The sequence below is a fragment of the Euprymna scolopes genome, chromosome 9, assembly GCF_053919585.1.
Source record: "Euprymna scolopes isolate OS-2025 chromosome 9, ASM5391958v1, whole genome shotgun sequence".
Lineage (NCBI taxonomy): Eukaryota > Metazoa > Mollusca > Cephalopoda > Sepiida > Sepiolidae > Euprymna > Euprymna scolopes.
The window spans coordinates 166,244,774-166,258,994 of NC_136490.1; the positions used below are offsets into that span (position 1 = coordinate 166,244,774).

The following is a 14,221-nucleotide window of genomic DNA, read 5'->3' on the forward strand; positions in this document are numbered from 1 at the left end:
TATGTAAATATATATATATATATGTAAATATATATATATATGTAAATATATATATATATATATATGTAAATATATATATATATATATATATATATATGTAAATATATATATATGTAAATATATATATGTAAATATATATATATATATATGTAAATATATATATATATATATGTAAATATATATATATATATATATATATATATAAATATATATATTTGGTAAAACTGGTAATTAGTAAATACTATTGCATAGAAAATATGTGTTTTATTTTTTATTTTTTATTACCGTTTTATCTGTTTTATGATCTAACAGCCTCATCAGGCCTCGCAGATGTGCACTTCTGCGAGGCCTGACGAGGCTGTTGAATTGTAAACATATATATAAGGACAATTATGTCAACGCAATTAAAAAGCGATTTGTTTGAAAAGAAAACGCTTAATACAAAGAAAACGCTAACGATATTAAAGTAATCGTTAAGGTCTAATAATTTATTCATTTGTGAATGTGTTGTTATCCGTCAGTATTGCTTGGGGCTAGTGTTTTTTAGAATAATAATGTTTTCTCAATCTGTTTTCTGATTGTGTTTTCGCATAGGAGTCGGGGAAAAATAAGCAAAGAAACACGCGCACACATATATGTATGTATGTATGTATGTATGTATGTATGTGTGTCTGTGTTGTGTGTGCGTGTGCATGATTTATAAAATAGATATTGTAATTTACTTGAAGGAAACCATACACACACACACTTTTATAAACATCCTAAAATCAGTTTGGTCTTAATTATCATTGACGCTTAATTCAAACACATCTAAAAGTACTCGAGTAGAGCAACTAAATAAGCCAGTTTTGCCCCAGGCAAAATAAATCACGAGAAAATTACAAAAATGCCAAAAGATGTAAACATGAATTATATATACTATTTATGCAAAGATGCATAAATTAAATAATGATGACTATACATACATACATGCATGCATACATGCATACATGTTACGTGGTGGGTGTTATTATTAAGATGGTGTATATATTCTGGTATTGTTTTTGTTGTTCGTTTTCGGAGAGTCTTAGTGAGAGATTAGAGTCTTGGAAGTGTTCATGTGTTGAGTGTTCATATGTCTTAAGATGTTCATGTTGTAAGAATTGTAGACATAAACAGGGTATATATAAAGAGAGAGACAGTTCTGTATGAACGGGAGTGTTTCTATAAATATTGATACATATATTTCTTACCTATTTTTGAGATGATTTTCACAAAGTTCTTATAATATAAATGGACAATACCTTTTCTGTTGAATAACAACACGGAGACGCAGATGCAAAAACACATGTTGATGTCCTTTATTTCATCTTCGACCATGTGTGACATGATTTTATCTCAGGGATTCAAAGTTGTTACAGGGTTATTTCTAAAACCCTCTTACTTCTAGAGCGTGCCTTGAGTCTAACGGAGAATCGGTCTGAACCTCTCTGCTTCTCTCTGACTCATTTCCCAGACTGCATCTCAAAACTCTACCTATATTGAGAACGTCATCGCATGATTAAACATGTGCTCATAAAGATCGTTGGATGACTTGCGTCACGTTGCCAAACTTGACATGACCCCGAGTTCAGTAACCTATTTTTCAAATAACCTCTTTACAAAATATATTTACAATTTCAATTGACGATTAAATTCCTTATTTTAATATTCATAGAAACAAATTTCATTATTACATTCCTTTTCCATATACAGATATGTAAGCTAAACAATTGCAGTTTCTTATTTCATTAACATTCTGTATTTATTTTAACTTATCATTGAAATTTTCAATTCCAAATCTAGCTTCGCAAGTTCGAATCCTTGACTATCCTATTTCATATTTACATTTAACTAATTCCCTATTTTTTACTTATATGAAAAGGATACAGCCCTTATCATGTAACATCCCTTCCTCTCATTTTTCAAAAAAAAAATGCACGCATTTTTAAATGTTAGTACATTTTTTCTATAAGAAAGATCAGACACCATAAAACAAAAACGAAACTTTTTCCCAATCAGCCCTTTTCTAACTGACTTCATATTTTTTTTTTAGACCAGACTCTCTATCTGATCTACCTGGCATATTCTTTTGGGGTCTAGGGTAGTACCTCGTATAACTCACGTCAGCTGCTTCATCCAGCTACCCTTATGCCGTAAATTGAGGTCTCATTTTACCTCTTTACGAAATCGACGACTCTTCGTCCAAATGTCGCCTTGATCCTTTCTTCCGTATGGTTCTTGTATTAATTTGAGCTTTATTTTCGTTTTGTAGCTAACTTATCTTTTTCGGACATTCTTAAAGCTCATTTATCTTCGTGGTTGGCTTCCAAAGTTTAAGATATACCTTTCATCCACTGATTCGCTCGGATTTCCTTGCTTGGACCCTTGGAATTTGATGAAGACCTAGAAATATCACCCTTAACTAACTAACACCTTTTGCGTCACAATACCTATCTGCGCACTAAATTCTATCTAATGGCTTGCTTTTTGTGATTCCTTTTTTCTCTCATCAGAGCTTCCAAGGTCCAGCAGAGATATCCCACATTCATGCGTCTCTAAAAAAAAAATACAAGGTTATATCTTCCTACGTACTTACTGTATATTTTACTTTTCTCTGACTTCATTATGCTATTTGTGATTAGCCTTCGGGCTCTAATAGTCCTTTTTTCATAAGAATTCCCGTATCTGTCCAACGCCTGGATTTTTACTTATTGTGTCGAGACTTTGGAAGCCAACCACGAAGATAAATGAGCTTTACGTTGCTCAAAACCGTTACATGCGGCATGCTTTAAAAGCACACAATATCGCAGGCTCTTGTCTGTATTTTTCGGATTAGGGGCACCTATAGTGCTTATCATCTCCCTACTTCTTGGGTAAAATGTTATGGGCATCATCAAAAAAAAAACAATTGTAAAAAAATATCTTTCTTTCGGTTTATCACATCTGAAAACTATCTAAATACCCGTTTACGTAATTTATTTTGTCCCCTCTATAAATTCTAACTGATGTCTAAGCCAACCATTCGTCTTAAGTAATATTATTTTCTCCAAGATCACTTCAATTCTAATGTATATACCTAATAATGACTTTGAATTCCTGTCTAAAAAAACATAACATTTAAAGACATTTTACAATACAAAAAACATTTTTAAAAAATACGTTACATTATACATTTAAACTATGATTTTCATAAACAGTTGTAAGTTTTCTCAAGAAAAGAAAGATTTTTTTTGTTATGCAAAGTCCGTAAACACAAAAACAATAAATTGTCCCTTTTTCAAAGACAAAACAATTAACCACATTAAAAGCTGGAACGTTCGACTATTTCACATTTCTGGATCCTTCTTTTTGACAATAGCGTATTTTAGTTTCCGAACGAAACACGTTTTAAGTGCAACTCACTTCCATATTTTTTTACTTACATGAAAAGGGGACAGCCCTTTATCATGTAACATACATACATACTTATATAATTTTTATATATAAGTTTAAGTTATTCAGGAGATGAAATCCATGAATTAAAACGAGGTTATAAAGAGTGTTCGATAAAAAGAGCAAAGTATATGTTTTTATTTATATAGACACACTGAACAAGCGAATGTTGCGGAATAATTGGTTTATTGAAAAACAATATATTTATATTTATATCCATATATATTTAAATATATTTGTAATTGAAAAATGTTATTAAAAATGCATAAAAATTTTCAAAATAGCGTTATAAGCCTGTAAAAAATGTAAACAAACTTTCAATTATCCGATATGTAGGACTACAAATAAACTTGAAAAACCTTTATTTGCATTTATAGTTGTAAATATAACTGTATGTATTGCAATATTTTGGTTGAATAATGGGGTATGATCCCACACAGTCGGGCGATTCTATTTATAAACGATGCTGCTAAGAACTGACGAATCAAATTAATTCACGTTCTGCTACCAACCAATCAGAAACCAGAATTTCTTCATGAATATTAAATCTTTTCTGGAGCAATTTCACATGTTCTTTTCCGTCTCGACACGGTAAGAATATTTTGTACTATGGAACTGTCTATTACAAACAAGTCACCTCCTAGGACTTGTGTGTAACAGCGAACCATCTGAAACTGTTCTGAAACTCAAAATGGCTTATACTTCTAGAGTATGTGTGTGGAAACCTGTAATAAAATTATATATATATATATATATATATTTATATATGAACACACCAATAATTGTGGGTATACATATCTATATCTATATTTATATAATTTTTCAGAATGTGAAAGATTATATAATTATTTCTGCAGCCAAACAACATGCGCAGCTCACAAAAGCTATGACAGTCAAGAAACCAGAATTCCAAGACTCGAGTTTCGCCATTATTTGGGCTAATCAGTTAGACATATCCGAAATCGGGTTCGAAACCCGAGGCGCTTGCATGCTAGACTATCACTCTACCACTGAGAAAACGCCCCACACAGAAGAGAGTCTATCAACTAACAAAAATCATGCTACCCGCGGGTAAATCCGACTGTGGAATGAACCTACTTCGTCTCAACAAGGTACGCGATCATCCAACCAGCTATAACCCAAGCCGATGTCTTACAAGTAGAAATTTTAAATTCTCTAGGACGATGCCATCACACAATGCCAACCTAGCGAGCAATTAGTAATAGACTTTTCAGAATGTGAGAGATTATATAATTATTTCCACGGCCAAACAACATCGCAGCTCACAAGAGCCATAAAAGTAAACAAAAGAAAAAATGTTTTAGGATTTACTACGTAACGTTTTCTGTATAAATATAAACGAAATCCTTCCCCCACCGCGACCATTCCCACCCAGTCTGCCATAAGGACAAACTCGAAAGCAAGTTAATGAACGAAAAGGCTTCAACCCTGCTAGAGGTGTCTTTTGGATAAGAAATGTTCAATGAATATGTCAACACGTAAAAACTCCGAAACGGTATTTTAATTTATTTTGGTTCTAAATATCCTTGTTATAATTCGTTGCAGGTGTCTCCTGGATAAGATAAAGTTTAAACGGAAATTACAGAAATATATTTTATTTTTCATTTCATTCGTAAACGTGAGCGGGGAATTTATCTTCAAATATCATTAATTTCGCATTAGAGCAACGGACTTATACTAAGTAATAATAATAAGTCTTTTACTCCCCTTCTTTTTTTTAATGGAGAGTAGACAACGCATTGTGGATGCGTTATAGGTAGCTCTCGTTACTCTCGCTTCTCTTTATTTGTCCATCAGTCCTCATTTCCAATGAGTGATTTTTCTGACAAAGAGTGAAGAAAAAGATGCTTTCCAGGACGGCAGATGTCGGAAATCTGGTTTCCATGTCTATCTTTGTAGCCATGTCACTAGTAAGAGTGCTGGACGTAAACGTTTCATCTGGGCTGAGCTTATCCGCCTGATAGTCAGGGACCCGAACCTTGGATTAACCACCAAGGAGGCTGTCCTATCAGGAGGTGCAAAGTATTGGGGCTGCTGTATTTCCGTCTGGTGAATGGATTCCGGACCATGTAGTAGTTTCTGGTATGACCTCCCGATGCCGTACTAGTGGGTAATTGTTACGGCTTTACCTTATCATGTGCTACATAAAAAAATCATATCTTTCTTTCTCCTGCTTTTCCTCTCTGTCCTGCTCTAATAATATCTGTCGACCCAAATCCTCAACATGAATAACTCCAGAATAAAAATCACGAATAAACCTAAAACCCCATCCTCCAACTCTACTACCATGTCTCCTTCTTCAATATCAGGGGTCTACGTTCCATTACAGGAGACGAAACCGGACATATTCTTTCTAAGTGAAACTGGAATAGGGCAGATGACTTCACTAGACGAATTCATAATTAAAGGATACTCTAACTTAACATCTAAATCTGACCCCCAAGATCGGGGCATGGAATATGTGCCTACATTAAAGATGGCTTCCCATGTGGTAGAGATATCTCCAGTGAATACACTAATTTACCTTATATATGCTTCTGAGTTGAACTTGCTTACGCCACTGCATTTATATTTGCTCTCTATCGCGCCCACAACAGCGGAGTTACTATCTTTCAGAGCATACTTGAGAAAATTGACCACATCTTGTCTGCTCACCCTTCGGCTAACATCACAATTTGGGGTGACTTCAATGTCCACAATGTGGAATGGCTGACCCACTCGAACAGAACAGATGATGAGGGGAGGATCTGTCATGATTTCGCTATTGCTGATGACCTCACCCAGATTGTTCACGAACCTACCCGTGTTCTCGATACTTCTAGTCAGTACGCTAACCTGCTTGACCTTTTTCTCACAACTTCCCCTGAGCTATGTTCATGTTTTGTTCTGTCCCCTCTGGGATCTTTCGACCACTCGGTTGTATCGATTAAGATAAAAACGAAATGCAATAAGTGTTCAGACGTACCTCTCCACCGTACAATATATCAATACTCTACGGCTGACTGAGATGGCTTCCGTACATTTATATCTAATCTACACCTACATTCCATGTTTAAAAAGGATGTATCCTTCATAGTATCAGACCTGACCGAATGGTTAATTGTAGGCATAAATCGATTCATACCATCCAAAACATTCCAACAGAAAACCTAACAGCCATCCATGGTTCTTCCCAGAATATGCTGCTGCCATCGCGCACAGAAATCACTTCTTCCATAGCTACCAACGTAATGGATGCACTGTGACTAGAGCTGCTTTCAGGACTGCCAGCAACCACTGTAAAAAAGTAATGAAAAATGCAAGAGAGCTATATGCTCAATCCGTTAAATCCAAAGTGGCTGAGCAGTGGCTTGGTTCCCACCAGTTTTGGCAAATAGCAAACAGGATCCTGAACAGAAGTGTGCGTTCTATCCCAACCATTATCAATGGACCTGAGGTCATCTCGTCAGCATCAGACAAGGCCAAATTATTTGCCAAGACATTTTCAGCTAATTCTTCCCTACGCGACGGAGGCCATCAACTCCCCGTATTTCCTCCTATAACAGACAACACGCTATGCAACATACAAACATCTGTGCGTGTAGTCGCCAAGCTAATCAAGAACCTTGATTCCAGTAAAGCAATTGGTTCTGACGGTATTCCAATTATAGTGCTGAAAAAGCTTCAACCAGAACTTTCCCCATACTTACAAAACTCTTTAAGCGTTTCCTTTAAGAGAAGTGCTTTCCAACACCCTGGAAAACCTCATCAGTATGTCATGTATTTAAGAATTCAGATGGTAAGCCGTCCCCTCTCAGTACAGACCAATAAGTCTCCTGTGTGTCATGAGTAAGTTACTGGAATTCATATTAAATAGAGAAGTAGTTAACCACCTCAGCAAAAATAACCTTCTAGTGACACACAATATGGTTTCCGTTCTGCTAGATCTACAGCAGATGTGGTAACGGTTATATCATAGGATTAGTGAATCTCTTGACATAGGCTTCATCTCTAGGGCAATTGCTTTTGACATATCAAAAGCTTTGATAAAGTATGGCATAAGGGCCTATTTCACAAGATTTCCAGCTACGGTATAACTGGAAATGTTTTATCGATCATTAAATCATTTCTCTCCGATAGGTTCATAAGAGTGGTGGTTGATGGGTAGAAATCAGTGGCTCTCAGTGTTGATGCTGGAGTCCCTCATGGGTCCATCCTGGGGCCAACTCTCTTCCTGGTCTATATCAATGATCTCCCAAAACACACACTTAAATCATTCGTTGACATCTATGCTGATGACACAATCATCTATGGCAACACATCAAAGGCTGTAAGTGACAAAGTTCTCTCTGATTCTCTCTCATCTAATCTCGAGCGCATGGTACAGTGGGGGAAGAGGTGGCTGGTTACTTTTAATGCATCTAAAACCAAGCTCCTATCTTTTCATCATCAACGCTCTGATCCCCATCTGGGATTAATTGAAATGGATGGCTCTCGACTAGGGGAAGCTCCCTGCTTAGATAAGCTTATGGGTTTGATCTTTACTCCTGACCTGTAAGGGATCACGTACATCAAGTCTATTACTAAGGTCGCTGGAAAAATGGTAGGATCCTTCTACCGCTCCAGAAGATATCTCACTGCTGATCCTATTCTCTACTTATATAAAAGCCAAGTACGTCCAAGGATGGAGTGCTGTTGCCACATCTGGACAGGAGCTGTTAAAAACAGCCTAGCCTGCCTTGACAGAGTACAAAATAGGCTTCGCGGCTTAGTGGGGGATGCCCTTTTCTCTTCCCGGCAACCTCTCTCCCAGAGGAGAGATGTTGTGAGCCTGTCTTTGTTTCATCTTTTCTTTTATTGCAGGTGTTCTTCTGAGCTCCAATCCCGGGTGCCCCCCTCGCCGATCTTTCACGAAAAACACCCGTCTAGCTGAAACCACTGTAAAACATTGTCGCCATTTTTTATCTGTGCCAAAACCAAAACGTAGATTCCATGAACAAAGCTTCTTTCTTAGAAGTGCACGTCTGTGGAACTCTATTCCGTCTGCCTGTTTTCAACCTGACTAGAATTTGGATGTCTTCAAGTCCAACATAAACAAACTCCTGATGAACTGCCCCCTTAAGTAGACACTTTATCAAATCTCAGCATTAACTTACTGTACACGCAATAACCCTTATCCCCGAGTGGCTTCCGGGCCTTGATAAGTGGTGACCACCTTGTAAAAAAACAAAAAAACAAAAATAAAAAAAATAGCTGGAGGTCTAAGACTCGTGTCTCACCCTAATTTGGGCTCATCAGTTAGGCATATCCGAACCCCGAATTCGAAACCCGAGCCATTTGCACGCGAACCATTTCCTCAGTAGTAGAGTGCTGTCCTCGCATGCAAGAGGCTCGAATTTTGATTCACAGGTTCGGATATATCTAACTGATGAACCCAAATTAGGGCAAAATTCTAGTCTTGGGCTTTCGGCTTGTTGACTGTCATGGCTTTTGTCAGCTGCAACGTTGTTTGGCTGTGGAAATAATTATATATATATATATATATATATATATATATATATATATATATATATATATATATATATATAGGTTACGTTGTATGAAAGTGTTTGTAGGCGCATCCTTTTATTTTTTTTTTTAAATAGTTTTTAAGTTTCTAATGCCGATTTCTTTGATCTTGCAGGGAATAAAACTGACATTGGTGACAGAGGTAAGAAATTTTTGTTTATTTTCGATTATTGAAGATTGCAGATCATTCAGGAAAATACACTCTGTGCATAACTTGACAATCTTTTGCCTTTTAATTCATAGTATATGCATGTTCGTACAAAGGGAGAAAATACAAGACAGGAGAATCGTGGACTGATGGTTGCGCCTATGAATGCTCGTGTCTTGATGCCCAAAGAGGAATGTTCTCGTGTTGGAATAGGTATGGAAGTTTACAACTTTTCTAAAAAACTGTTTGGGGTACTTTGGATTTTAGCATTCAAATCCTGAAACGAAAATATTCTGCAATAATAATTCCAAGCTAACCTAAGGGGTCGACTATATTAGGTTTTTTATTAGCTGCTACAAGGATGTATAGGGGAGTGCGCCACTGGAGCTACATGCGTTCTGTATTCGCTCTTATAATGCTAAGTGTTTAGCAAGTGTGTGTGTCACGTACCATTTTAAAAGTGTTTTGCATGGCCGGAATAAGTCTTAAAATTCGATCTTTTGTCTCATTGGCGGACGCTCTTACAATTAACCAGGTATACAAAGTTCAAAATGAAGGAAAATTTAATGCTAAGGCCAGTTCTACTTCAGATTGATTAATATCAGAATTTGTACTCCTTGCTGCTATTTCTTCTCAGATTTCTTTATTTTCCCCCTGTACTTAAATGAATGACCTATTGGAAAGGCCAGATACTTTATGCAAAACGCATTCATTAAAATATTGCAACGATACGCAACAGTATAAATATGCTAGTGGAGAGTCCTCTAGAGTTTATTGCAGTGTAACCTGTTAGACACTTGCCAGCGACAAGAATCAAAATCTAAGAAATAAATTGAGATTAAACTCCCAATTCCAACTACATTGTTTCCATATAAATTATGCTTGCAATATTCAAATATATGTACCCCATATGTGGACAACATATAAAAGTGGGTATTTTGTGATTAACGATGTCTTCTATCTATGCTTGCAGATGCCCTGTTTATTATAAACTGCCCCCACAATGCAAATTACTTAATATTGGTAACAATTGCTGCAAAGAACCGGTCTGCAACTTTCAAGGGAAACTTGATAGAGCAACTGGACATAAGAAAGGCAAACGTTTTGGTGTGGGTAAGTGACGCTTTCTGCATTTATATCCTTTGATTCATCTATCCTCCTCAACTTCAAAGTCATGATCACCATCATTTAATGTCTATATAGCATATGCAATGTGATTTTCACGACGTTTCCGTGGCCAAACGACTTTTTGATATGGTGAAATGTTAGTACTTAAATATATCGTTTGAAAACATACGAGCAAATTGCTAGTTTTAAATTTGAGGGTAACCTTAATTAACAATAAAATAAATATTTTCAGAAAAATTTTCAAATTAAAATAATTGCGTATTAACGTTGCGTTTAGAATTTAAACAAAGGGCTATATTTTCGCATATAATTTCTTCACATGCATCTTATATAGCAGTTATTGTCAGTTATATTAGATTTATAATTTCAAGCAAACTATGTCAGAAATTGTTAGTTGCACCATCGCGTTTACTTTACTTACATTGTTAGTTGCATTATGCGTTTTAATATCTAACAGGTTCTGTGTAAAATGCATACAGAGATTTTTAGAAAAAGTAATAAAGACATTAGATATTAACATACCATTTTTCGATTATATATATATATATATATATATATATATATATAGTTATAGTAAGTTATAAAAATATATATGGCAATTAAGCTACACAGAACATTCCGTGTTTCATCAACGCTCGTATTCGTTAGCCTTATGCCTATATATATATATATATATATATATATATATATATATATATATATATATATATATATATTCAAAGCCTAATTTGTAACCTGGCTCTTTTCGCTTTTTCTAGCGGAGCATTGGGTTTCGAAAGACAGATAAATTTATATAGATTCATATATGTGTTATTTTGTCTTGAAATATATATATATATATATGCATATATTAATAATATATATAAATAAAACAGTAGATGTATGTGTGTGTAAGTATTTTGCGGGTAAACTCTTTAAACTTCTGGACACATAACACTGAAATTAACAGGAAAGAGTCAGTATACGCCAAGGATGATTTATAACAAGTAAAACCTTTAGGTTGATGAATAACGCGTGTAGACATATATCGGCAAGTTGAAACGCGAAATGTTCATTTCAATTGTCCGGCAATTTTTTACTTCTTTCTGCGCATGCTTAAAGAAAATTCATTTATTAAAGTGTGTTAATATTAAGACTTTATTACGTTCTTTTTTTTATAACAACGTCGGCAGAGAACGCGGCTGGAGAGCTAAATGTTTTGGGTTCGATTCTAGCTCATAGCCCCAAGTAATTTTTTTAACTTTGGCCATTATGTATTTGTATAAATAAATGCGAATATCTGCATGATTTTTAATATATTTAAGCGGAATCAAAATATTATATTACAGGTAGGGAAAAGAAAAATGTTATTTTCCCTACCTGTAAATAAATATTACAGATTCTTACTGTTTTCTTATAACGGACGAAGACCAAATTCAATGAACAAATTCATACTTTTCTTAAGTAAATATACCACGGAAAGGGATAAATCCTGGGTACGGGTTTGATAGGAAAGCTTACTTGGACTAGTGTCAGGTTTTCACGTTTCTTTTCTTCTTTCTTGATTTTTTCTTAGTATTTCTTGAGATTCTGAAATTCGAAATATTTATACAGCGTGTCCCCCCGCCCCCCAAAAAACGGGTCTCAACTCTAATTAGGCCCCGTTTCTAAGTGTTTTGTCCGAATGAAATGAAACTTTGGTCATAACTAGTTTATTATATTCAAAACATCACAACAAAACACTATGATCTTTGGCCCTTTTTTCTCCGTTCTACAGCATATCTTCTAGATGGCTTCCATTCAGCTTTTGTTTTTTTGGGGGTCACCCTGTATTCTAGCCTAACATTAATAACGTTATTTTTCTTTAAATCAAATTATTACTCGTGTTTCGTTTAGATTATTTTCTTTTCCCTAGATACTGTTTTCTTTACTTTAAATAACTTTGCTTTTTTCCTATAAATAATTTCTTCTTTTCTCTTTTGTAAAGAAATAAAACGAAGACAGTCCCATATGTCTCTTCTGTTTTATTCATTCACTGATTCGATAAACAAATACAATTTCAAACATAATTCTAAATTTTTCGAATGCGTATGTTGTTATTGTTCTACATATTTAATGGATTCAAATATTTTAAAGAAAATTATGACAATACAAAAGTTTATTTTCATACAATATAAAAAAAATCTGTAACTAATAAAATAGATCATCATTATTTTTCGAGAAAACAAATATAAACTTATATAACACTTTTTAAATAATTTATCACTTTGACTAAATTATATTTTTCAGTATTTCTTTCATTAACTTCAACTCAATGTTCACATTCGAAATGTCGACTTTTATATGGTTTAAGGGTATGCTGAAAATGAATATTACAGTGTAATTCAAGGCTGATAAGTCGTTTACCAGGTATGAAAACATTTGTTATCAAATGTAAAAGCCAATGTAATCACTGTCAGCCGTTTTCCACAATAGAGGAATTAGTAATGCGCATGCGTAACGGATTTCTGAATAAACACGTCCAACCTCTCCATATAAAGAACAGCTTTCGGAATAAACATCCCCAACCTCCCTATGTTAAGAACGGCTTTCGGAATAAAAAACCCTAACCTCACTATGTTAAGAACGACTTTCGGAATAAAAATTTTCAACCTTCCCATGTTAAGAACGGCTTTTGGAATAAACACCCCTAACCTCCCGATGTTAAGGACGGCTTTAGGAATAAGCACCCCAACCTCCCTATGGTAAGAACGGCTTTCAGAATAAATACCACCAACCTCCCTATGTTAAGAACGGCTTCAGGAATAAACCCCTAACCTTCCTATGTTAAGAACAGCTTTCAGAATAAACGCCCCATTTTTTCCATTGGGGAGTGAAAAAATATTTGCTTCTTCGTCTGCTTCGGTTACATGCATGCGCATTACTAACTACTGGGTTGTTAAAACAAAATTCATACATAAACAGAAGTTCTCTTGTTCATTATTTTTCAACGAAATCGAATAAAATTTGAATTTATTCACAAACAATACATTTAATAAAGTTTATGTCCATCAATTTCGGGTTTCAGCTTGAAGAATATTATAGTGAGGACACATTTATTTGCTGATCAGTCTCAAGCACTTTTCTGAAATCATCTCCTTTTCATTGGTGCTGGTGCAATACTAATGAATAGACATCTTCAATTGCACAAATTACTATGTGGTCAGACGGTAATTCAATTGGTGATGTGATGACTATGGTTTTCCAATTGCTCAATATATCAACAATTATAAATGGCTTGGTGAAAGAGCAATTTTGACCCCTAATAATGGTAATATCAATATGATCAATAATAATATTTTGCAAAAGTTATAAATTCATTGATTGTGTTATTAACGAACATAAGGCAGTAGAATTTCCTGTAGAATTAGGTTCAACAAATTGTTATTGAAGGAAGGCGTTCCAGTAAAGAAATCTTGATCCTCCTAAATTGTGTAATGGTACACGGTCAGCAATAAATTCTTTGAAAACTTATCTTCTGGAAGCCATTTAATAACTGAAAATTTTAAGGGTGAAAATGTTAATTCCTCGGATTCTCCTCATTCCTTCTGACATGCCATTTCAATTCAAGCGTTTATAATTCACAATAAAAATTAGTTTTGCCACGTCTATAAATAAAGCTCACACACAAAGCCTCAAAGTTGTTTGACTTAACCTTTAAACAATCTTACTTTTCTCATAGTCAGGTGTATGTTGGTTGCTCACGCATTGGAAGTCCTGACAGTCTCTACATTTACACACCTGTTAGAGGTTACGCGGAAAATGTTTATGTACAGGTTATTTAAAATTAATGTTTTTTTTTTTTACACAGTGATCACCACTTATCAAGGCCCGGAAGCCACTCAGGGATAAGGGTTATTTAAAATTAATGGTTATGTTACATTTACTAGTATTCACATATGCACT

At 34.8% G+C, this 14,221-nt stretch overlaps 1 protein-coding gene across 1 annotated transcript in view; it reads left to right on the top strand.

Annotated features, from left to right (window-relative positions):
- Nucleotides 1-14,221, top strand: part of LOC145284968 (uncharacterized) — a 421,732-nt gene that overhangs the window by 261,040 nt on the left and 146,471 nt on the right. The window contains exons 17-19 of the mRNA XM_080134072.1: nt 9,137-9,163; nt 9,265-9,382; nt 10,143-10,282. Of these exons, the coding sequence (XP_079990198.1) occupies nt 9,137-9,163; nt 9,265-9,382; nt 10,143-10,282 (285 nt within the window). The remainder of the gene's footprint in view (nt 1-9,136; nt 9,164-9,264; nt 9,383-10,142; nt 10,283-14,221) is intronic.